At 38.6% G+C, this 26,360-nt stretch overlaps 1 protein-coding gene across 1 annotated transcript in view; it reads left to right on the top strand.

Annotated features, from left to right (window-relative positions):
- The window catches only part of LOC136307748 (ATP-binding cassette sub-family A member 9-like), a 101,901-nt gene extending 75,876 nt beyond the window's left edge, over positions 1-26,025 (top strand). The window contains 6 exon segments of the mRNA XM_066234512.1: positions 17-121; positions 19,535-19,653; positions 19,865-20,005; positions 22,323-22,402; positions 25,581-25,636; positions 25,754-26,025. Coding sequence (XP_066090609.1) covers positions 17-121; positions 19,535-19,653; positions 19,865-20,005; positions 22,323-22,402; positions 25,581-25,636; positions 25,754-25,825 — 573 coding nt within the window. The 3' untranslated portion in view covers positions 25,826-26,025.
- The last annotated feature ends 335 nt before the right edge of the window (positions 26,026-26,360 follow it).

The following is a 26,360-nucleotide window of genomic DNA, read 5'->3' as shown; positions in this document are numbered from 1 at the left end:
GTTCCTCTCGTCCCAGCTGTGCTTCATGCTGAGCATCTTAGGAAACCCATCGGTGGTGCTACTGGATGAGCCATCAATGGGCATAGACCCTGAGGGGCAGCAACAAATGTGGTGAGGAGACGTCACAAATAACTCAAAGTGAAATTGTTTTACTTATGAAATGAAAGATATTGACACTATCAAGGAATGCAATGTTATGGAAAAAACTGATAGAACATCAAAAACGATATTTATGTAGGAGAAAAAGATATTCTAACAAACTAATACTCTAAGAATGTCATTCTCATCGTAGATCGTCCTGCTATGCATGGCCCATTTTTACCCTCTATCAGGGTATATTAAGTTCTAACTCTTTTTGCATATAACCTGATGCATAATAAAAAATTCCATTTCCAAAATATATTCTTTAATTATTTTAGAAATATTCTGCTGAAATTTTTCATTATGTACTTTAAGGCAGTGGTCCCCAACCTTTTTTGGGCCACGGACTGGTTTAATGTCAGAAAATATTTTTACGGACCAGCCTTTAGGGTGGGATGGATAAATGTATCATGTGACTGAGACAAGCATCAAGAGTGAGTCTGAGATGTAACAGAGGGAATCTTGTCATTTTTAAAAAATAAAACATTGTTCAGACTTAAATATAAATAAAATGGAAATAATGTAAGTTAATTATTCTTTCTCTGTGGACTGGTACCAAATGGCCCACGGACCGATACTGGTCTTCAGCCTGGGGGTTGGGGACCATTGCTTTAGGGTATATGTCATTATTATCATGCTTTTAAATAAGTTCTCATTTTCTATCATTTTTCCTAATGCCTTCTCATAAATATTCTTGAAATTCCACATTCTTCTAAACAACCTTTTACCCAATATCATTCTCTACATTCAGCCCAAGCCATGCTCTGACATCTACTCTGGCCAGTTGTTTGGTAATTTGCATGCTTGTTACCCCTTCCAAAATCATTTCTTTCTTTGATCTGAATTCACTAATTGTTTCATATGTGCCAATAGACTCTTCAAATTTCTTTTTTTTCTTCTTTTTCTTTTTTTTGCTTTGCAGAGAATGGGCTCTGTCAGTATAAAGCCCATGTCTCACATTGTTTTCTTTAATTAATTTATTTTTTATTAATTTTAATTTATTGTGTTAACATGGATTCAAGTGTCCCATTCAATATAATACCCTTACCATCTCAAACATGTGTTCCACATTACACTTCCATTGCCCTCCTCCTCTTAACACCTTTCCCCACTTCCCTCTGGGATTTGCTGTCCTGGTTTCTGTATCTCTGTGTTATGTATATACAATTGCACTAACCACTTCACTACTCTGATCCCATCCCCTAATCCCCTTTCTCTCTGACTGCTGTCCCTCTGGTCCTTGTGACCCTGCCTCTGCCTCTATTCTGTTCCTCAGTTCACTTTGTTCATTCGATTCCACAAATAAGTGAGGTCATATGAAATTTTTCTTTCTCTGCCTGGCTTATTTCACTTATCATCATAATCTCCAGGACCATCCATAACATCGTCAAAGGCAAGATTTCTTTCCTTTTCACAGCTGTGTAGTATCCCATTGTGTATATGTACCACAGCTTTTCCCCCCCTTTATTATTAATTTTAATAAGATGACATTGATCAGTCAGGGAACATAGGTTCAGAGAAAACATCTCCAGGTTATTTTGACATTTGATTATGTTACATACCCATCACCCAAAGTAAAATTGTCTTATGTCACTTTCTATCTGGTTTTCTTTGTGCCCCTCCTCTCCCCTACCCCCTCTCTCTCTCACACCAACCCTTTAACCACCACACTCTTGTCCATGTTCTTAAGTCTCATTTTTATGTCCCACTTATGTATAGAATCATATAGTTCTTAGTTTTTTCTGATTTACTTATTTCACTCCATATAATGTTATCAAGGTCCATCCATGTTGTTGTAAATGATCTGATGTCATCATTTCTTATGGCTGAGTAGTATTCCATAGTATATATGTACTACATCTTCTTTATCCAATCATCTATTGAAGGGCTTTTTGGTTGTTTCCATGTCTTGGCCACTGTGAACAATGCTGCAACGAACATGGGGACTGCATATGTCTTAACGTACCAGTGTGTTTGAGTTTTGGGAGTATATAGCAAGTAGAGGGATTGCTGGGTCATATGGTAGTTCTATTTTTAATTTTTTGAGGAACCACCATACTTTCTTCCATAATGGTTGCACTACTTAACATTCCCACCAACAGTGGATGAGTGTTCCTTTTTCTCCACAGCCTCTCCAATATTTGTTATTACCTGTCTTGTTGATAATAGCTAATCTAACAGGTGTGAGGTGGTATCTCATTGTAGTTTTGGTTTGCATTTCTTTAATAGCTAATGAAGATGAACATCTTTTCATATATCTGCTGGCCATTTGTATTTCTTCCTGGAAGAGTGTCTCTTCATGTCCTCTTCCCATTCTTTTATAGTATTGTTTGTTTGTTGTTGAGTTTTATGAGTTCTTTGTATATTTTGGATATCAGGCCCTTATTTGTGCTGTTGTTTGAAAATATCACTTCCCATTTAGTTGGATGTCTGTTTGTTTTGTTGTCATTTTTTCCTGCTGTGAAAAAGCTTCTTAGTCTGTTGTGGTCCCATTTATTTATCTTTGCCTTCATATCCTTTGCCTTTGGAGTCAAATTCATAAAGTGCTCTTTATGGCCAAGGACCATGAGTTTAGTACCTATGTTTTCTTCTATGTAATTTATTGTTTCAGGTTTTATATTTAAGTCTTTGATCTATTTTGAATTAATTTTAGTACAAGGGGACGAACTATAGTTGAGTTTCATTCTTTAGCATGTGGTTTTTCAGTTTTCCCAGCACCATTTGTGGAAGAGGCTTTCTTTTCTCCATTGTGTGTTGTTGGCCCCTTTATCAAAAATTATTTCACCATATATATGTGTGGTTTTATTTCTGGACTTTCTATTCTGTTCCATTGGTTTGAGTGTCTGTTTTTCTGCCAATATCATGCTGTTCTGATTATTGTGGCTGTATAATATAATTTGAAGTCAGGTATTGTAATGCTCCCAGCTTCATTCTCTTTCATTAAGATTGCTCTGGCTATTTGGTTTTTTTTATAGTTCCATATAAACCTGAAGATTTTTTGTTCCATTTCCTTAAAAAAAAATGACATTGGAATTTTGATGGGAATTGCATTAAATTTGTATATCGTGGCCCTGGCTGGTTAGCTCAGTGCTAGAGCATCGGCCTGGTGTGCGGAAGTCCTGGGTTTGATTCCCAGCCAGGGCACATAGCAGAAGCACCCATCTGCTTCTGGACCCCTCCCCTTCTCCTTCCTCTCTGTCCCCCCCCCCCCCCCGCAGCCAAGGCTCCATTGGAGCAAAAGATGGTACGGGTGCTGGGGATGGCTCCTTGGCCTCTGCCCCAGGTGCTAGAGTGGCTCTGGTCGCGACAGAGCGATGCCCCGGATGGGCAGAGCTTCGCCCCCTGGTGGGCGTGCCGGGTGGATCCTGGTCGGGTGCATGTGGGAGTCTGTCTGACTGCCTCCCCATTTCCAGCTTCGGAAAAATACAAAAAAAAAATTGTATATCGCTTTGGGTAATATAGTCATTTTGACTATATTTATTCTTCCTATCCAAGAACAAGAAATATTTTTCCATTTCATTGTATCTTTTTTGATTTCCCTTAACAAAGCTTTATATAGTTTTCATTATATAGGTCCTTTACATTCTTTGTTATGTTTATTCCTAGGTATGTTATTTTATTTTTTTTGTTGCTACCATGCAGGGGATTATTTTTTGAGCTTGTTTTCTGATGTTTCATTGTTGGCATATAGAAGGTAATGGACTCTTTTGTATATTAATTTTGTATCCTGCAATGTTAATGTACTGGTTTATTGTTTCTAGTAGTCTTTCTGTGGAGACTTTGGGGTTTTCGATGTATAGGATCATATCATCTGCAAAAAGTGAAACCTTTACTTCTTCTTTCCCAATATGAATACCTTTTATTTCTTCCTTTTGTCTGATTGTTCTGGCTAGAACGTCTAGCACTACGTTAAATAAGAGTGGAGAGAGTGGACAATCTTGTCTTGTTCCTGATTTTAGGGGAAAAGTTTTCAGTTTTTTGCCATTTAATATGATGTTAGCTGATGGTTTGTCATAACTGGCCTTTATTATGTTGAGATATTTTCCTTTTATACCCATTTTGTTCAGTGTTTTAAACATAAAATGGTGTTGTATTTTATCAAATGCCTTTTCTGCTTCTATTGGAAGGATCATATGGTTTTTTTTCTTTGTTTTGTTGATATGGTGTATTATGTTAACAGTTTTATATATGTGGAACGATCCTTGTGATTCTGGGATGAATCCCACTTGATCATGATAAATTATTTTTAATATGTTGTTACATTCGATTTGCTAGTATTTTGTTTAGTATTTTAGCATCTGTATTCATTAGAGATATTGGTCTGTAGTTATCTTTTTCTGTGTTGTCCTTGCCAGGTTTTGGTATGAGGTTATGTTGTCCTCATAAAATGTGTTTGGAAGTATTGCTTCTTCTTCAATTTTTTGGGAAGACTTTGAGTAGAATACAAACCAAGTCTTCTTTGAATGTTTGATAGAATTTACTCTTATAGACATCTGGCCCTGGACTTATATTTTTGGGGAAGTTCTTGATAGTTGTTACTATATCCTCCCTGCTTATGGGTCTGTTTAGGCTTTCTGCTTCTTTATTACTCAGTCTAGGAAGATTGTGTTGTTCTAGAAATTGATCCATTTCTTCTAAATTGTTAAATTTGGTGGCATATAGTTTTTCATAGTATTCTACAATAATTCTTTGTATATCTATGATATCTGTGGTGATTTCTTCTCTTTCATTTTGGATTTTGTTTATATGAGTCCTTTCTCTTTTTTCCTTGGTGAGTCTTGCCAAGGGTTTGTCAATTTTGTTGATCTTTTCAAAGAACCAGCTCCTGATTATATTAATTTTTTCTATAGTTTTTCTGTTCTCTACTTTATTTATTTCTGCTCTGATTTTTATTATTTCCTTTCTTCTACTGGTTTTGGGTTGCTTTTGTTCTTCTTTTTCCAGTTCCTTAAGATGTGAAGTTAAGTTGTTTACTTGGGTTCTCTCTTGTTTGTTCATATAGGCCTGTAGTAATATGAACTTCTGTCTTATTACTACTTTTGCTGCATCCCAGAGATTTTGATATGTCATATTGTTATTTTTGTTTGTCTGTATGTAACTTTTGATTTATGCTTTTATTTCTTCTTTGACCCACTCATGTTTTAGAAGTATGTTGTTTAGTTTTCACATTTTTGTGGCTTTGTTTTTACCTCTTATTTTCCAGTTGAATTTTAGTTTCAACACTTTATGATCAGAGAATATGCTTGGTATAATTTCAATCTTTCTGAATTTGTTGATGTCATTTTTGTAGCCCAACATATGGTCAATTCTTGAAAATGTTCCATGTACACTAGAGAAAAATGTATAATCTGGCACATTGGGATGAAATATCCTGTAGATGTCTATCATATCCAATTGTTCTAGTGTTTCATTTAAGGCCAATATTTCTTTATTAATTTTCTGTTTGGATGAATGATCTAGAGCAGGGGTCTCAAACTCAACTCAGCATGTGGGCCGCAGAGCAAGATCACAGCCGTTCGGCAAATACAAGTAGGCCCCTAGGCTTACTTAATTTTATCCAAAATATTTTGAACTTCGTGGATTAGTCTGCAGGCTGCACAAAATTGTTTGGCGGGTCGCATGCAGCCTGCGGGCCGCGAGTTTGAGACCCCTGATCTAGAGCCATCAGCAGTGTATTAAGGTCTCCAAGTATGATTGTATTTTTGTTGGTTTTTGTTTTTAGGTCAGTCAGTAGCTGTCTTATATATTTTCGTGCCCCTTGGTTTGGTGCATTATATTAAAAAGTGTTATGTCTTCTTGATTCAGTGTTCCTTTTATCATTATCAAATGACCATTTTTGTCTCTGATTACTTTTGCTGTCTTGTAGTCAGCATTGTTAGATATGAGTATTGCTACACCTCCTTTTTTTGGATGTTATTTGCTTGGAGTATTGTTTTCTAACCTTTTACTTTGAATTTGTTTTTATCCTTGTAGCTTAGATGTGTTTCTTATAGGCAGTAAACAGTTGGATTTTCTTGTTTAATCCATTCTGCTACTCTGTGTCTTTATGGGTGAGTTCAATCCATATACATTTAGTGTAATTATTGACACGAGGGTTTTTTATTGCCAGTTTATATATTTCTTTCTGATAATTTTTTATCTTGTTTGGTTCTTCTCTTTTAATTTTTTATCATTTGTTTTTGTTTGCCTGAAATCCATATTTCTTTCCTCTGTTACTTCTTTTTTCAAGCCATGTGTTTCTGTGGTGTTTTTTTCAGGGGTGGTTACCATTAAGTAATGAAAAGGATACATATCATTTTCATTGTAGTACATTCTTATTAGTGCTTCTGCACTTCATTCTCCTTTGCTACTGTTAATCTCTGCCCTCTCCCCTTTTTTTTGTTTTTGTTTTCACAGGTTAAACTTTTTTATTGTGATCTTGATGGAGCTTTTATTTGTAGTTTTGTTTTGTTTTACTCTTTGTATCTGGTCAGATAACCCCCTTTAGTATTTCCTGAAGTGTAGGTTTTCTGGTGATAAATTCCTTCATCTTTCTTGTGTCTGTGAATGTTTTTATTTCTCCTTTGTATTTGAAGAATAGCTTTGATGGGTATAGTATTCTTGGCTGGAAATTCCTCTCTTTCAGAACTTTATATATTGGGGTCCACTTTCTTTTGGCTTGTAGTGTTTCTGCTGAGAAATCTGATGATTATCTAGTGGGCCTTCCTTTATATGTTGTATTTTTCTTTTCCCTGGCTGCCTTGAGAATTTTTTCTTTGTCATTGGTTTGTGCCAATTTCAATATGATGTGCCCTGGAGTAGGTTTAAGATAACTCGGTGTTCTGTTTGCTTCTTGAATTCGAGGCTTTAGTTCTTTCCACAGGCTTAGGAAGTTCTCATCTATTATTTGTTTCAATATGTTCTCCATTTCATTTTCTCTCTCTTCTCCTTTTGATATACCCATTATTCTTATGTTTTTCTTTTTGATGGAGTTAGACCAGGGGTCTCAAACTCAACTCAGCATGTGGGCCGCAGAGCAAGATCACAGCCGTTCGGCGGGCCACACTAGGTCTACAAAAGGCAACTGTTACGCAACACTTTTCTCACTGCAGTTGAAAACAATCTGTGGGCCGCACAAAATTGTTTGGCGGGCCCCATGCGGCCTGCGGGCCGTGAGTTTGAGACCCCTGAGTTAGACAACTCCTGAAAGGCTTTCTCTTTTTTAATTCGTGAGTCTCTCTAATTTTCTCTCTGTAGTGCCTCTAATTGCCTGTCTTCTATGTCACTAATTTTCTCCTCTATCTGGCCTGTTCTATTAGCTAATCTTGTTACCTCATTTTTCAGTTCATGAATTGAGTTTTTCATCTCTGTTTGCTTCGTTTTCATAGTTTCAATTTCCTTGGTGATGCATTCTTTCTGTTTGTTGAATTGTTTTTTGAGCTCCCTAAATTGCCCTTCTGTTCTTTATTTTATATCTCTGAGTATATTTAGGACTTCAATTTTAAATTCTTTGTCATTTAACTCCAAGGTTTCCAAGCTATTGAAATTTTTTCTATAGATTTTTTCTCATCTATCTGACTACATCTCTGTCTCTTGTATCCATGATATTCAATTTCTTTTTCCTTAATGGCATTTGAGAGTGGTATTGTTAATAACACTAATATGAGTTGATAATAAGAAAAATAAATTTTAAGAAAATACAGTGAAAAACTGAAAATTTTGTTTTGCTAAGTGGAACAAAAACTACATTGAACAGAGGGCTTGAGATGGGGGGAAGTGACAAAGAGGCAAGAAACAAGGTAAGAACCCACAAAATGTTACAAGAAAAAAAATTGGATCAAGAATAAAATAACTTGTTTATAAATGATGGTCAAATGAGAAAAATAGAAAAGATAAAAGAAAAAGAGAAAAAAGAAAAAATACAGTAAAAAATGAAAATTCTATTGCATTAGTGGAACAAAAACTATATAGAGTGGAGAGCCAGAGTTGGGGGAAATGCTAATGAGATGAAAAAAAAGTAAATAGCACACAAAATGCCACAAAGAAAAATTTGAATCCAGAATAAAATAGTTTGTTTGTGAGTGATGATTGAATGAAAGAAAAAGTGAAATAGAAAAGAAGAAACCAAAGGATAGAGGTAAAAAAAAGAGAAAAGAAAAAAAAAGAAGAGAGTTAATGTTTTTGGAATGTAACCTTCATAGAAAAAGAAAGAATAGAGAATGTAACACCTATGGGTAATGAAGTTAAAAATGAAAAGAAAGGAATAAAATGGAAAGGGGATAAAATGACCAAAGTGGAAGAAAAAAAGATAAAAAATAAAAATAAAAATGGATAAAGTTATAAAGACTGTGGATTTTTCCTGGTTTTGAGAGGTTATCTTCTTCCTTTTTCTTATTTATTTTTCTCTCTTTTTAGCCAGTGGTGCTGTACCCCAGGTTCTGCCCATGTGTCACTCTTAGGCAGAGTTTTGCAGTTGATGTGTCACTATGGTGATGGCATAAACTAGGCCTCAGTCCCGTTGGTAGGCAGGGCTTGTTAGCATTTGTGGGCTCCAACAATGGGAGAGTTCATTTTCCTGGAGCCTCTCCCCAAATTTCTCTTTCCTGAACCAGCAGCCTGGGACCCAGCTGTGAAGTTGCCCCAGCCACTGCCTGGAGAGCAAGAGGCTCTAAGAGCTGCCAAATCCTCCCTCTATCCCCACTCAAAGCAGGGTTCTGGGTAATGCTTTGGCAGCCAGAGCTGCCAGCTTAATCAGGCAGGGCTAGGAGCCGATTGCTTTTCTGGTGTCTTTTTGTGAACTTCTGGGTATGTCTAGTATGCCTCAGCTTTCCGCAGGTCTACTCTTCCCAAGTTTTTTTGCACTTTACAACCTGTATCAGCTGGCAGGAAGATACCCCAGTCACTGCCTGCAGAGTAAGAGGTCTTAAAAGCTGCCAAGTCCCTCTTCCAGGTCCATTCAAAGCACAACTCTGGGTATGAAAGCTTTGTCAACCAGAGCACCAGCTTAAGCAGGCAGGGGAGTGAGCTGACTTCTGGTCAGGCTCCTTTCTAAGGTTCCCCAGTATGTATAGTTAAATTTGCCTCAGCATTCCGTGGGTCTGCTCTCCACAGGTTTCTCCCTTGTTGGGAAGCCTACAGCTCAGCCTGCCCAACTTCCACAGAGGTCTGTTTCATGGGAGTGTGCTTTTAACCTGTATCAGCTGGCAGGAAGTTGCCCCAGCCACTGCCTGCAGAGCAAGAGGCCCTAAGAACTATCAAGTCCCACCTCCAGGTCTGCTTAAATATCAGCCCTGGGAAAGAAGGCTTTGTCAACCAGGGCCACCAGTGTAAGCTGGCCAGACTGTGAGCAGACTGTGAGTTAGGCTCTTTTCAGCGTTCTGCGGGTCTGCTCTCCAGAGGCTGCCTACGCACCCTGCCCCCCACCTCTTCCACAGATCTGTTCCATATGGCTGGCAGAGGCACCCCACTCAGACATGTCCAGGTGTAGGGAAGCCGTCTCTTGTGCACTTCTTGTGCGCCCTTGTTTGGGGAGTGGGGATCACACAGAAACTCTGGCTACAGCCCACGCAGAAGGCTACTGCTGACAGTCTCCAAACTCTGGCTACAGCCCATGCAGAAGGCTACTGCTGACAGTCTCCAAACTCTGGCTACAGCCCATGCAGAAGGCTACTGCTGACAGTCTCCGAACCAGCCCTTCCACCCAGGAACAAGGGCGCCCACGCCCAAAGAAGAACCACTCACACACTGCCCGCACTCACCGACCAGGAGACTGGGAGTAAACAAAGCCCAAAGCCGCTCTGGTATCAGTCTGTGCAGGCAGCCCACTCAGCCACCTCTGCCGGGGTCTGCCTCTGGCATTAGCTCTGGTCACAATCTCAATCTGAGTTGCATGCACAATGTCTCCTTGGCATGAACATCTCTGCCCTAGTCAGCTTCTTCCCTCTCTGCCAGCCCTCCCTTCCTCTCAGTTCCAAGGGAAAGCAGCCCTTCCTCAGGTCTATGAGGAAAGTGGAATACTCCATTTTCCATCTTATTTCCTTCAGAATGGATTATATATTCAGCCACCTTTTCGCCCAGTCATACCTTTGTTTGATGTATGTGTATTTCAGATGCTCCTGGAATTGTTTTTCTGTCTCTAGTTGTTGAATTTGTTGAAATTTCAGGGAGAGGTATCGGGAGCACCCCTCATGGTGCCATTTCTCTGATGTTACTGTACCAGAGCTTTCTAATCCACTCGTCCACGGATGGACAATGGGGCAGCTTCCAGATCTTGGCTATTGTAAACAATGCTACAATAAACATGGGGGTACATTTCTTCTTTTAAATCAGTGATTTGGTTTTCTTAGGATATATTCTGAAAAGTGGTATGGCTGGGTCAAAAGGCAGTTCCATTTTAATTTTTTGAGGAAATGCTATATTCTTTCCCACAGGGGCTGCAAAAGTCTGCATTCCCACCAGCAGTGCAGGAGGGTTCTCTTTTCTCCACACCCTCACCAGCATTTGTTGTGTATTGATTTGTTAATGAGCACCATTGTGACAGGTGTGAGGTGATATCTCATTGGCTTTTTAATTTAAATTTCTCTGATAGTTAGTGACATTGAACATTTTTTTTCATATGCCTATTAACCATCTGTATGTTTTCTTTGAAGAAGTGTCTATACAGTTCTTTTGCCCATTTTTAAATAGAGTTATTTACCTTTCTGGTGTTGAGTTTTAGAACTTCTTTATAAATTTTTTTTAATTTTATTTTTTTAATGGGGTGACATCAATAAATCAGGGTACATGTATTAAAAAAATGACCAAGTTATCTTGTCATTCAATTGTGTTGCATACCCATCACCCAAAGTCAGATTGTCCTCTATCACCTTCTATCTAGTTTTCTTTGTGCCGTCCCCCTCCCCCTTTCCTCTCCCTCTCCCCCCACCACCCGTAACCACCACACTCTTATCAATATCTCTTAGTCTCGCTTTTATATCCCACCTATGTATGGAATAATGCAGTTCCTGGTTTTTTCTGATTTACTTATTTCGCTTCGTATAATGTTATCAAGATCCCACCATTTTGCTGTAAATGATCCGATGTCATCATTTCTTATGGCTGAGTAGTATTCCGTAGTGTATATGTGCCACATCTTCTTTATCCAGTCATCTCTTGACGGGTTTTTGGTTGTTTCCATGTCCTGGCCACTGTGAACAATGTTGCAATGAACATGGGGCTGCATGTGTCTTTACGTATCAATGTTTCTGAGTTTTTGGGGTATATACCCAGTAGAGGGATTGCTGGGTCATAAGGTAGTTCTATTTTCAGTTTTTTGAGAAACCACCATACTTTCTTTCATAATGGTTGTACCACTTTACATTCCCACCAACAGTGCATGAGGGTTCCTTTTTCTCCACAGCCTCTCCAACATTTGCTATTACCTGTCTTGTTAATAATAGCTAATCTAACAGGTGTGAGGTGGTATCTCATTGCAGTTTTGGTTTGCATTTCTCTAATAACTAAAGAAGATGAGCATCTTTTCATATATCTGTTGGCCATTTGTATTTCTTCCTGGGAGAAGTGTCTGTTCATGTCCTCTTCCCATTTTTTTATTGGATTGTTTGTTTGTTGTTGAGTTTTATGAGTTCTTTGTATATTTTGGATATCAGGCCCTTATCTGAGCAGTTGTTTAAAAATATCATTTCCCATTTAGTTGGCTGTCTGTTTATTTTGTTATCAGTTTCTCTTGCTGAGCAAAAACTTCTTAGTCTGATGTAGTCCCATTCATTAATTTTTGCCTTCACTTCTCTTGCCTTTGGAGTCAAATTCATAAAATGCTCTTTAAAACCCAGGTCCATGAGTTCAGTACCTATGTCTTCTTCTATGTACTTAATTGTTTCAGGTCTTACGTTTAGATCTTTGATCCATTTTGAGTTAATTTTAGTACAAGGGTCAAACTGTAGTCCAGTTTCATTCTTTTGCATGTGTCTTTCAGTTTTCCCAGCACCATTTGTTGAAGAGGCTTTCTTTTCTCCATTGTGTGTTGTTGGCCCCTTTATCAAAAATTATTTGACTATATATATGTGGTTTTATTTCTGGGCTTTCTATTTTGTTCCATTGGTCTGAGTGTCTATTTTTCTGCCAATACCATGCTGTTTTGATTGTCGTGGCCCTATAATATAGTTTGAAGTCAGGTATTGTAATGCCCCCAGCTCATTCTTTTTCTTTAGGATTGCTTTGGCTATTTGGGGTTTTTTATAGTTCCATATAAATCTGATGATTTTTTGCTCCATTTCTTTAAAAAATGTCATTGGAATTTTGATGGGAATTGCATTAAATTTGTATATTGCTTTGGGTAATATGGCCATCTTGATTATATTTATTCTACCTAACCAAGAACAAGGAATATTCTTCCATCTCATTATATCTTTTTTAATTTCCCTCAACAATGGTTTGTAGTTTTTATTATATAAGTCCTTTACATTCTTTGTTATGTTTATTCCTAGGTATTTTATTTTTTGTGTTGCAATTGTGAAGGGGATTATTTTTTTTGAGTTTGTTCTCAAATGTTTCATTGTTGGCATATAGAAAGGGTATGGACTTCTGTATGTTAATTTTGTATCCTGCGACCTTACTGTATTGGCTTATTATTTCTAGTAGTCCTTTTGTGGATTCGTTGGGGTTTTCGATGTATAGGATCATATCATCTTCAAAAAGTGATACCTTTACTTCTTCTTTTCTGATATGGATGCCTTTTATTTCATTGTCTTGTCTGATTGCTCTGGCTAGAACCTTTAGTACCACATTAAATAAGAGTGGAGAAAGTGGACAACCCTGTCTTGTTACTGATTTAAAGGGGAAAGCCTTCCATTTTGTGCCATTTAATATGATGTCAGATGATGGTTTATCATATATGGCCTTTATCATGTTGAGATATTTTCCTTCTATACTCATTTTGTTGAGAGTCTTAAACATAAAATTGTGTTGTATTTTATCAAAAGCCTTTTCTGCATCTATTGATAAGATCATGTGGTTTTTGTTCTTTGTTTTGTTGATATGGTGTATTACGTTAACCGTTTTACGTATGTTGAACCATTCTTGAGATTCTGGAATGATTCCCATTTGATCATGATGTATTATTTTTTTAATATGTTGTTTTATTTGATTTGCTAGTATTTTGTTTAGCATTTTAGCATCTGTATTCATTAGAGATATTGGTCTGTAATTACCTTTTTCTGTGTTGTCCTTGCCAGGCTTTGGTATGAGGGTTATGTTGGCCTCATAAAATGTGTTTGGAAGTATTGCTTCTTCTTCAATTTTTTGGAAGACTTTCAGTAGAATAATAACCAAGTCTTTTTTGAATGTTTGATAAAATTCGCTGGTATAGCCGTCTGGGCCTGGACTTTAATTTCTGGGGAGGTTTTTAATGATTTTTTCTATTTCTTCCCTACTAATAGGTCTGTTTAGGCTTTCTGCTTCTTCTTGATTCAGTCTAGGAAGGTTGTATTGTTCTAGGAATTTATCCATTTCTTCTAGGTTGTTGAATTTAGTGGCATAAAGTTTTTCATAGTATTCTACAATAATTCTTTGTATATCTACGGTGTCCGTGGTGATTTCTCCTTTCATTTTGGATTGTGTTTATATGAGTTCTTTCTCTTTTTTCCCTGGTAAGTCTTGCCAAGGATTTGTCAATTTTGTTAACCTTTTTAAAGAACCAGCTCCTTGTACTATTAATTTTTTCTATAGTTTTTCTGTTCTCTAATTCATTTATTTCTGCTCTGATTTTTATTATCTCCTTTCTTCGGCTGGTTTTGGGTTGTCTTTTTTCTTCTTTTTCTAGTTCCTTAAGGTGTGAAGTTAAGTGGTTCACTTGGGCTTTCTCTTGTTTGTTCATATATGTCTGAAGTGATATGAACTTCCCTATTATCACTGCTTTTGCTGCATCCCATAGATTCTTATATGTTGTATTGTCATATTCATTTGTGTGTGTGTGTGTGTGTGTATATATATACACACACATATCTTTTGATCTCTGTATTTATTTCTTCTTTGACCCATTCATTTTTTAAAAGTATGTTGTTTAGTTTCCACATTTTTGTGGGATTTTTTTCCTCTTTTTTGCAGTTGAATTCTAGTTTCAAGGCTTTATGATCAGAAAATATGCTTGGTACAGCTTTGATTTTTCTGAATTTGCCGATGTTGTTTTTGTGGCCCAACATATGGTTAATTCTTGCGAATGATCCATGTACACTGGAGAAAAATGTATACTCAGTCACTTTGGGATGAAATGTCCTGTAGATGTCTATCATATCCAGGTGCTCTAGTGTTTTGTTTAAGGCCAATATATTTTTGTTGATTCTCTGTTTGGATGACCGATCTAGAGCCGTCAGCGGTGTATTGAGGTCTCCAAGTATGATTGTATTTTTGTCAGTTTTTGTTTTAAGGTCAATAAGTAGCTGTCTTATATATTTTGGTGCTCCTTGGTTTGGTGCATATATATTAAGAATTGTTATGTCTTCTTGATTCAGTGTCCCCTTAGCCATTATGAAATGGCCATTTTTGTCTCTGAGTACTTTTGCTGTCTTGTAGTCAGCATTATCAGATATGAGTATTGCTACGCCTGCTCTTTTTTGGATGTTATTTGCTTGTAGTATTGTTTTCCAGCCTTTCACTTTGAGTTTGTTTTTATCCTTGTTGCTTAGGTGAGATCTTGTAGACAGCATACAGTAGGATTTTCTTTTTTAATCCATTCTGCTACTCTGTGCCTTTGTATTGGTGAGTTTAATCCTTTACATTTAGTGTAATTATTGACACTTGTGAGTTCCTTATTGCCATTTTATAGATTGCTTTCTGTTAGTTTTGTGTCTTATTTGATCCTTCTCTTTCGTTTTTCTATCTTTTGTTTTTATTTGGTTGTATTCCATACATATTTCCTCTGTTGCTATCTTTTTTAAATCATGTGCTTCTGTGGTGGTTTTTTCAATGGTGGTTACCATTAAGTGATGAAAATGGTTCCTACCCTGTTCATTGTTGTGCACTATCTTGTGAGTACTTTTGCACTCCATCGTTCTTTGCTACTGTTAATCTCCATCCTCTCCCCCCCTTTCTTTTTGTTGTTGTCACAGTTTAAATTTGGTTTTATTGTGTCCTTCTTGGAGCTTTTACTTTTGGCTTTTTTGTTTGTTTGTTTGTTTGTTTGTTTTTTGTTTTTTTTTTGTATCTGATTGGAGAACCTTCTTTAGTAATTCCTGGAGTGAGGGTTTTCTGATAATAAATTCCCTCATCTTTTCTGTATCTGTGAATTTTTTTTTTTTTTTCGTATTTGAAGAATAGCTTTGATGAGTATAGTATTCGTGGCTGAAAGTTCCTGTCTTTCAGGACGTTAAATATTGGGGTCCACTCTTTTCTAGCTTGTAGAGTTTCTGTTGAGAAACCCGATGATAATCTAATGGGCCTTCCTTTATATGTTGTATTCTTCTTTTCCCTGGCTGCCTTGATAATTTTTTCTTTGCAGTTGGTTTGTGCCAATTTCATTATGATGTGCCTTGGAGTAGGTTTGTTGGGGTTAAGAAAACTCAAAGTTCTGTTTGCTTCTTGAATTCGAGGCTTTAGTTCTTTCCACAGGCTTGGGAAGTTCTTATCTATTATTTGTTTGAGTGTGTTCTCCATTCCATTTTCTCTCTTTTTCCTCTGATATACCTATTATTCTTATGTTATTCTTTTTGATGGAGTCAGATAATTCCTGTAGGGCTATCTCATTTTTTTTTTTAATTTTTGAGTCTCTTTCTTCTCTCTGTTGTGCCTCAAGTTGCTTGTCTTCTATTTTACTAATCCTACCTTCTGTCTGGCCTGTTCTATTAGCTAAACTTGTTACCTCGTTTTTCAGCTCATGAATTGAGTTTTTCATCTCTGTTTGATTTGTTTTTATAGTTTTAATTTCCTTGGAAATATATTCTTTGTGTTCATTGAGTTGTTTTCTGAGCTCCCTAAATTGCCTTTCTGTGTTTTCTTGTATATCTCTGAGTATTTTTAGAATTTCTATTTTAAATTCTCTGTCATTTAACTCCAAGTTTTCCAATATATTAAATTTTTTCTCCATAGATTTTTCCTCATCTATCTGTGTTACCTCTCTTTCTTTTGTATTCATGACATTCGATTTTCTCTTTCTTAATGGCATCTGAGGTTGGTTTTGTTGATAGTATTAATGAGATTTAATAAAGAATAAAAAGTTTAAAAAAATAAAAATAAAAAATATTAAAGAGTTTTTTTAAAAAAAATTAAAAATTAAAAAAAAAAGAAATTTATTCCCCCCACTTTTTTTCCTCTCCACTCTTTCTTGTGAAAATCTTGTGGTGAACTGTGAATTATATTGTACTAAATAGAACAAACAATGCCTGTAATGGTGGGACTGCATTGGGGAGAAGTAATAAAGGCACAAAAGAAGGGGTATAGACTCACAAAATGCAAATAAGGAAAAAATTTGGGTCAAAAATAAAATGATTTGCTTTTAGGTGTTGGTTGACTAAGAGATATGATGAGAGGAATAAGAGGGAAACAGGAAAATGGGGGGAAAAATTTAAAAATTACTATTGTATTTAGTGGAACAAGAACTAGATAAAATGGAGAGCCAGGGTTGGGAGCACTACTAGTGAGTTAAAAAAGTGAAGTAAAAAAACCCCAAAATGGCACAAACATAAGTTTGAGTCCCAGATAAGATAATTTGTTCGTTTTTGAGGATTGAATGAGAGGAGACATAAAGGAGAAAGGAAGAATCTAATATAGAGGGAGAAAAGAAAGAGAGAGAGAAAAAAAGAGGGAACCACTAAAAGAAGAAAAAAGAAAAAAAGGAGATAGAGAGAGAGAGTTAAGGGTTTTGGAGTGCAACCCTCATAGAGAGAAAAGAAGAGGAAAGAAAAGATAATGGGAGATGTAACACTTATGGGTAGTGTAGTTTAAGGAGAGGAGAGAGTAAGACTGGCAGAGAATTAAACGATCAAATTGGAAGAGGCAAAAAAAATTAAGAATCAAGATAAGAGAAGCAAATGAACAAATATAATAAAATGGGATAGGTTATAAAGTCTGTGGATTATTCTTGATTTTGAGAGGTTATCTTCTTGCTTTTCCTTTTCTCTCCCTCTTCCTGGTCAGTGACTCTGTACCCTGGGATCTGCCCCTGTGGCATGCTCAGGTAGAGATTTGCAGTTGATAAGTCTCTATGGTGATGTCATGTATTGGGCTTCAGTCTCATTGGCAGTTGAGGCTCATTAGCATTTGTAGGCTCCAATAGTGAGAGAGTCTGTGTTCCCGGAGCCTCTCTCCTAGTCTTTCCTTCCTCAATTAGTGGCCTGATAATCCATCTATGGGGTTGCTGCTGCCTCTGCCTGGATAGTAAGAGGCTCAAAGAGCTGGCAACTCCCCACTCTATTCCCACTTAGCACAGGGTTCTGGGTAAGGCTCAGTCAGTCAGAGCTGCTAGCATAATCAGGCGGGGCTTCCGCCCACACAAAGACCTCTGACTCTGCCACTCTGTCCGGTAACACGGGCGGGTGGGTGCCCACTCCTGGGGCACTCGGAGGAATCTCTCGCTCACTAATAATAAGCCGGCAGTCTCACCCTCTGAGTGAAACCCCCGCCCGCACGGAAAAGTTCCAGTGTTAGAATTAGCTTTTGCTCCCTCCCTGTGCGTGGCTTTTTCAGGGTGCTAGGGTGGCCTGGAGATTCTGCTTTTGGCCCACACAAAGGCCCCTGACTCTGCCCCTCTGTGAGATAACACAGGCGCCCACTCCCGAGGCGCTCAGAGGAATCTCTTGCCCACTCTCCGTGCGCGCCGACCAGGATATCAGGCTGGCCATCTCATACTCCGAGTGAAATCCCTACCCGCACAGAAAAGATCCAGTGTTGGAATTAGCTCTCGCTCCCTCCCTGTGCGCGGCTTTTTCAGGGTGCTAGGGTGGCCTGGAGATTCTGCTTTCGGCCCACACAAAGGCCCCTGACTCTGCCCCTCTGTGAGATAACACAGGCGCCCACTCCCGAGGCGCTCAGAGGAATCTCTTGCCCACTCTCCGTGCGCGCCGACCAGGATATCAGGCTGGCCATCTCATACTCCGAGTGAAATCCCTACCCGCACAGAAAAGATCCAGTGTTGGAATTAGCTCTCGCTCCCTCCCTGTGTGCGGCTTTTCCAGGGCACTGGGGCGGTCCCAAGATTCTGCTATTCAGCCCACACAAAGGCCTCTGACTCTGCTTCTCTGTGGGATAACACGGGTGCTCACTCCTGGGGTTTTCTGAGGGATCGCTTGCCCACTTTCTGCATGCACCGACCAGGAGATCGGGGCAAATGGCTGCCCCACTTGTCTTTCTTTATCTGGGTTTGGCGCGAGTGTTAGCTTGTATTGCCTGGGTTGCCACAAGCACAGTTTTTCCTCGGCTTGGATCTTCCATGCCACAGCCTGGTTCGGCTGTTTGTGCCGCGGCCTGTACCTATTCACCCCCTTTGCCCGCCTTAGTTTCTATACTCTGAGTTCTCAGTGAAAGCAGCCCTATTTAGGTTAGTGAGGAAGGTGGAGCATTTCTTACTCCCTATTTCCTTCAGGGTTTGATTATATATTTAGCAAATTTTTCGCTCGACTATACCTTCGGGTGTATTGTGGAACATCTGGAGGCTCCAAGGATAGATTTTTCTGTTTCTGGTTGAAGATCTTGTTGAGTTTTTGGGGAGATTTATCAGTATCGCTTCCTACCATGCCATTACTCTGACATCATCCCCCTCTTTATAAATTTTGGTTATTATCCCGTTACCAGATGTATTGGCGAATATGTTCTCCCATTGTGTGGGTTGTCTTTTTATTTTGTTCATGGTGTCTTTTGCTGTGCAAAAGCTTTTTAGTTTGATATAGTCCCATTTGTTTATTTTGCCCTTTATTTCACTTCCTGTAGAGATAAATCAGTAAAAATATTATTATGAGAAATATCAGAGAGTTTACTGCCTATATTTTCTTCCAAGATATTTATGGTTTTGAGCCTTAAATTTAAGTCTTTTATCCATTTTGAGTGTATTTTTGTGAATGATGTAAGTTGGTGGTCTAGTTTCATTTTCTTTTTTTGCATATACCTGTCCAGTTTTCTCAACACCATTTATTAAAGAAACTGTCATTACTCCATTGAATTCTTTTACCTCCTCTGTCAATTATCAATTGACCATAAAGGTGCGGGTTTATTTCTGGGTTCTTTGTTCTGTTCCATTTATCTATATGCCTGTTCTCATGCCAGTACCAAGCTGTTTTGAGTACAATGGCCTTGTACTATAACTTGGTATCAGGAAGTATGATACTTCCCACTTTATTCTTCATTTTCAAGATTGCTGAAATTATTCGTGTTCTTTTTCCTATTACCTGGCATTTACAATAATTAAGACTTCTGTTGACTGAACTTTAAGCAGGCGATCTGGGCCACCATTAGAAAAACTGAGAGAGGCGCCCTCCTGACCACCCATTACATGGCTGAGGCTGTGACTGTGTGTGACCGTGTGGCCATCATGGTTTCCGGAAGGCTGAGGTGGGTGCCCACACTTGGTCCCCAGTTATGCCCTGAACAAAGGACACTTCTCTACACAGATTATCACCATAAGGACCTGAAGGGCCTGGCTGTTCTTCTCAACCTGGCCCTGGCCCTTCCCTGACCCTAGAACCTGAAAATCCCCAGTAGTATATCCCTCTCTCCTTTTCCTTTGTTTACATTTACATTATCCTCCTCTTCCCTCCTCCAGATATATCAGAACCATCCAGCACCTAGAGAGCAAATTTGGCAAGGATTACTTGCTGGAGATTAAGGTGAAGACTCCCAGGCAGGTGGAGCCCCTGCACAGAGAGATCCTGAGGCTTTTCTCCCAGGTTGCTTGGCAGGAAAGGTAAACACAGGTGGTACTCTGTTTCATCTTGGTCATTCTTCTGTGTTCTAGTATGGCAGTGGTTCTCAAACTTTTTGAAGTCAGGGGGCATTTAGAATTTTATAAATAACTGTAGGCACACTATATACAGATTTCTGAGAAATATGTTATAATAACTAAATCAAATATTAAAGAAAAACTATATAAAGTCCAAGCGTGCTTTTATGGTAAACTAAATATGACAAAATTAAATATATTCTGGCATTAAAAAACATTTTTATGTTACATTTTTGAGTTATGCTTTTTAGAATTTGTAAAAAAGAGGGGCTAAAAAAATTTAAAAAAGACAAAAAATTATCTTTTTATATATACAGATACATCCTTAGTAATAGTAAATTCGGCAGGTCCTGGCACGAATGTGTTGTTTTATTCTTTCTTGTGTTTATGAGAAACATGAGCCTGATGTGTCCTAGCAATTTCTTCAATTTTGGGGCATATATTTGAAAGGCAAGCTCTCATTTCCTCATCAATACATTGAAGAATTCCTCTCTTTTTACTTTTAATTGTGTTGAGTGCAGAAAACCCCCACCATACATATCATCTTAACTTTACACCAAACAAAGGATAGAAGAAACTTAGCTCCAGCCTTTTCAGAGAACATGGGGGGGGTAGTGTAAACAATCCACCACCACAGCTTAACAGCCTTTTGCAACCTGATTGGCAAGTGAGATAAGGGGTTGGGCCAACTGTCAGCTTACAGACAATTCTCCACATCGCTATCCCCCCAAAATCTAAAATCCATAAACCTTGTTGGATTTTTGGTCCCTAACAGGCACATATTTTTTTCTGGAATACCATAGGGCACACCTGAAAATCTTCTAGGGCACACCTGTGTACCCTGGTGCAAACTTTGAGAACCACTGCAGTATGGGGATGAGAAAGAAAAGCTTATTCTTCTCATTCTTTTTTTTTTCTTATTTAACTTTATGGTAATTATGAATACTTTACTAGAGAAAGGCCCAAATCCAAGGGATACCCTAGGACCCTGGTTGGCAAACTGTGGCTTGTAAGCCACATGCAGCTCTTTGGCCCCTTGAGTGTGGCTCTTCCACAAAATATCATTGGGGGCACTACCTCAATAAGGAATGTACCTACTTATATAGTTTAAGTTTAAAAAATTTCACTCTCAAAAGAAATTTCAAATGTTGAACTATTGATATTTGGCTCTGTTGACTAATGAGTTTGCCGACCACTGCCTTGGGACAAAAATAAGAGACCAAAGGGCTGATTTTGGAGGCTCATTCTTAGGAGAGGATGAGCCAGGCACAGACATGTGCAGAGATCCAGTTTGTTTCAGATGTCTTGGGTGAAACCATTTCTACTAAATGAGATCACCTGTGTAATGCCCAGTACCAGGCTTCTTCTGTCAAACCTCCGTGAATGGTGTCTCTTAGCATTTTTATTATTATCAGTAATGAATGGCACTTGAGGCTCAGGTGGCTTATGCCAAAACACTAGTGGTAGAGCCAGGAGATGAAAAGAACCTCATTATTTTCAGTTAAATACTCTTCTCTCTAGGAGAGAAGGATGATAAGTCATCTGCTTCTTCCCTGCTAGAGGCATCACTGGGTCGGTGTTCTGCCTTCTCTTAAGAGCCTTAAAACAGGTCTGCTTTAGAAAGATGACTTCTTGCTGATCCAAGGGCATTCATAGTATGGCTGTTTCCAGTGCTATACAGGACTGTACATGCAAACAAATTATTGGCAACATTATTGCTCCATTTCATTTATCTTTTTCCAATGTGGTGACTTTATTTTATTATTTTATTTTTTAATTACAATTGTCATTCAGTATTACTTTGTATTAGTTTTAGGTGTAAAACATAGTAATGAAACATTCACACTTTCCAAAGTTTCCAGTACCAACCTGACAGCGTACTGATATTTCCAGTACCAACCTGGCAGCGTACATAGTTGTTATGATATAATTGACTATATTCCCTATGCTGTACTTTACACCCCATGACTATTCTGTTACTACCAATTTGTAGTTCTTAATCCCTTTACCTTTTTCACCCAGACCAGAAACCTCCCCAAGTCTGGTAACTGTCTAAACATTCTCTGTATGGATGAGTCTATTCAAGTTTTGTTTGTTAGTTTGTTTTCTACTTCTTCTTCTTTTTTTTTTTGGTTTATTTTGTTCTTTAGAGAAATGATAATTAAAACCCCAATGAGCTATCACCTCACACCTGTCAGACTGTGCCTCCTGTTTTAGACATCTCCTCGTCAGTGGATGTGCTCTGGAAACCTGGAGTTCAGCCACACTCTTTTCCTCCCAGGTACTCCCCCCTGATGGTCTATAAGTTGCCTGTTGAGGATGTGCGACCTTTATCACAGGCTTTCTTCAAACTAGAGATAGGTAAGAGTCACTGTTTAGAGACAAGACTATAGGAAACAGATAAATTCAGATCTTCCATAAAGATAAAGCCAGGATAATATGTACATGAATATAATATTGTAGTATTATACCATAACTGAATTATTAAGACTTTTCATCCAGTGTCTCTGCCAGGGGTGAAATGACAATAACTGAGGTGGCACTGGGGAGGTGCAACTGGTACCTAATAGGTCAAGGCCAGGGCTGATTCTAAACATCCAACAGGGCACAGGTCAACACCCTCCCACAACAAAGAATGGTTGGACCAAAACATCATTAGTGTCAATGTTGAAAACTCTTCCCTGAGTGAATGAGGCTCTAGAGGGAAGAGACCATTGGCATTTGGGACTAGAGTGCCCACATGTTTATGCAAACAGAAAGATATACATTCAGTTTTGTTCCTCTGTACTCTTTGATAGAATTAGGTGCTGATAAAAAGATTCCTTTCTGTTGATCTGGGCAAAGCCATAACTTTTTAAGGCTCTTATATTCTGAGCTATGATTTGGACTTCTGCAGTCTGTACAGGTCCGTCATGGACTAAGTTTCTGCCTGTCATGCCAGTGTATGAAGTCTGGTAAAAAGTTAAACATTTTCCTTTTGTGACTTGTACTTTTCACCTGTCATCTGTCATTAGAAGCCCCAGGCACCCTAGTTGTTGAAGAGGTTCTCCCCTTGAGATGAGCTGAAGACAGTCCAGATAGCTTGTCTTTTCACTTTCTGATTCTGCCAGTCACTGTCACTCTGTGGTCTATGGGTCCATTTTCCACACTCACCATTTTGACTTTTTGACCAATTTTGCAATATCCCAGTGGAAAAGATTCCAACAATGGGCTCTGAGCAACACAAAGTGTTTCATAACTAATTAAATGCAGGGAGAGAGATGATCCAGGAAGGCAGTCTCTTGCTAGAATATAATGGAGCCTTTTTTAAGAGCCTTCTAAGAGTTCTGGTTTAAGACTGTCTCCTTCTTCTGAAAATTTCTTCTGTTGTGCTTAATATGCTGAAACTGAAGTTCTGATTGTGGGGTGGGTGAAGCAACATCTTTTAATCAGTTTCCTGTTCCCTTATGGGAAAATTGCACAAGGTACAAAATATTGAAATGTAAGTTAGCATTTTTATCCATATGTTCAGTTAGCAATGGTTACATTCTCAGCTGCAATGAGTATATTGAAATCATGAGCTAGGCCACGTAGCATGGAAACAAACAGCATACCCTGTGTTATTCCTTTATTTTGCTGCATAGACTCATTCTTGCATACATCAGATCGCTTTTGGAGGATGCAAATTCCAGCAAAACTAGAGCCTCACGTACCTCCTTCTTCCTTCAGATTTGCAGACTTGTAGCAGGAAGATGGTTGGTCAGTGTTATCTCTCTTCTTACCCTGTTCTCTCCTCTTCTCATAAGCTGATGTTTTAGGCCTCTCTAGGGTAGAATATAAGGTGAGGGGAGAAAAGATTATATGGCGGCATGGCTTGATTTGGTCATTAAAGATGTACTATGGGCCTTCCTCCCTTTCTCTCATGGGATGCTTTTATGGGTTCCTTAAAGAGTCCCACTCCCCTCCCCTCTTTATCCTCTGACCACAGATTCCTGTGGTGGGTGACACCTCCTCATTTTGGATTCCTGTGATCACTTCGCTGCCCCTGGGCCACTTCTTGGAATCTCTTTACCCTTCCAGGAGATCCTCTAGGAATACTTCCCACTATGTATTTCTTGAGAAACATGCAGATTCCTTTCTATCTAGACTTAGGGAAGGCCATCAGCCATCCTCGGCACTTCTTCTTTACATATTTCAGACATGCGTCAGGGACCCCTCACGTGTTTCCACACTGTGGACCAATCCCACCACAGCACCTCAGTATTCTGCTTTTCAGTCTTACCTTTCCACCCATTATTTCCTCTCTTATGGGTCGGCACCTTTGGGATCGCAGTTATAGTCCTGACTGTTAATAGCTGTAAACTCAAAATAGGCTAATTCAGGGAAGTTGTGTTTATAAAGGAACTATTTGCAAAGGTGCAAGGACAGTGCTGTTAACAGATGCCAAGGCAGTCGGTGTTACCATTCTTAGGTCCAAAGGAACTAAGAGAGGAAGCAGTGACTGGAACCTGGGTGCATATCATGTAGAAATTGCCCTTTTGAGAAAAGCAGTGGCTCTCATTCAGATACAGAGTTGGTGTCAGAGAGGAAGCGAAAGAATAAAGACCTTGACATCCCTCCCTTCCTCTGTTCCTCCTCCTGGGCTGCCACTGGTGAGACCACAGAAGGAGCCTCTGTCAGTCTCTAGAGCAGAAAGCAGGGTAGAGGCTAGCCAGGGTGGATGGAGAGGGGCACACAGAAGCATCCCAGGATGAGGGAATCATCCTTAGTTTATTCTGCTTAGGTGACCTGGAACCTCTTCTGTTGTTTTCCAGTCTTGTGGCGCCTCTGCCCAACTTCTAAGACAATGGAATAAGACTTCCATCCTGTTATGGGACTAGATAGTGAATTTGCATGCTCATGTTTAGTCTGAGAATGTTTACTCCTTTATCTCTTATATTTAAGATTTAGTTGTATGTACTTTTAAAAAATGACCTAGTATACCATTTGGGATCAAAAGCAGCCCATGTTCATTGCAGCATTGTTCACAGTGGGCAAGACATGGAAACAACCAAAAAGCCCTTCAATAGAAGACTGGATAAAGAAGATGTGGCACATATACACTATGGAATACTACTCAGCCATAAGAAATGATGACATCGGATCATTTACAACAAAATGGTGGGATCTTGATAATATTATATGAAGTGAAATAAGTAAATCAGAAAAAAACCAAGAACTGCATTATTCCATACGTAGGTGGAACATAAAAACGAGACTAAGAGACATTGACAAGAGTCTGGTATGGTGGTTACAGGGGGGCAGAGGGAGAGAAAAAGGGGGAGGGGCACAAAGAAAACTAGATAGAAGGTGACGGAGGACAATCTGACTTTGGGTGATGGGTATGCAATATAATTGATTGACAAGATAACCTGGACATGTTTTCTTTGAACATATGTACCCTAGTAAAATTAATTTAAAAAAAAGAAAAAAAATAAGAAATTTTCAACTACAAAGATAATTTTAATACCTAAAAAAACAAAACCATATGGCTTCCTAATACACCTCCATCCTTGTGCAGTTAAACAGAGCTTCGACCTGGAGGAGTACAGCCTCTCACAGTCCACCCTGGACCAGGTGAGTCGGTCTTAGAGGTTTTTGTGGCACCCATGGAATATAAATGTGTAATATATGCACACTCGGAGCTCCAGGAGCTGTGTGACTCCCTTTCTCTTTGTTCTTCTTGCATTGTAGGTTTTCCTGGAGCTCTCCAAGGAGCAGGAGCTGGAGGATTTGAATGAGGAAATAGATCTACCCCTGAAGTGAAAGCTCCTCCCACAGGAAGAGCCTTGAAGCCCCAGAAACTGTGTTTCTCTTTAAGCTTGTGATTCTTTTAAGATGGTATTTTATAGCATTAATATGCCCTATCTGAGATGTATACAGGCTACTTTGAAACTTATTTTATGATTTTTCTCAATAGTATTACAGTGGCACTAAGGAAGCCAGACCATGCAGCTTCTGTACCAGCAACCAAATTCTGCCTTTCATATGGAAGTAAAATTTACAAAATGCATTTATTGGCCTGCCCTGTGGTTGTGCAGTAGATAAAGTGTAGAACTGAAACGCTGAGGTCACCAGTTCAAAACCCTGGGCTTGCCAGGTCAGGACACATATGGGAGTTGTTGCTTCCTGCCTCTCCCTGCCTTCTTTCTCTTTCTCCTGTTTAAAATGAAGTCTTAAAAAAAGATTTTAAAAAATTAAATATGCATTTGTTATTGAATTTTTTGTGTTTAAAGTTGACAGATTGCTTAATTTTCTTCCTCTGAACTTTAAAATATTGATTTTTTCATTGTTTTTATTA

Source organism: Saccopteryx bilineata, chromosome 6, assembly GCF_036850765.1.
Source record: "Saccopteryx bilineata isolate mSacBil1 chromosome 6, mSacBil1_pri_phased_curated, whole genome shotgun sequence".
In the NCBI taxonomy this organism is placed as follows: domain Eukaryota; kingdom Metazoa; phylum Chordata; class Mammalia; order Chiroptera; family Emballonuridae; genus Saccopteryx; species Saccopteryx bilineata.
Note: the sequence above shows the minus strand (reverse complement) of the source record. Positions and strands in the feature narration are given on the sequence as shown.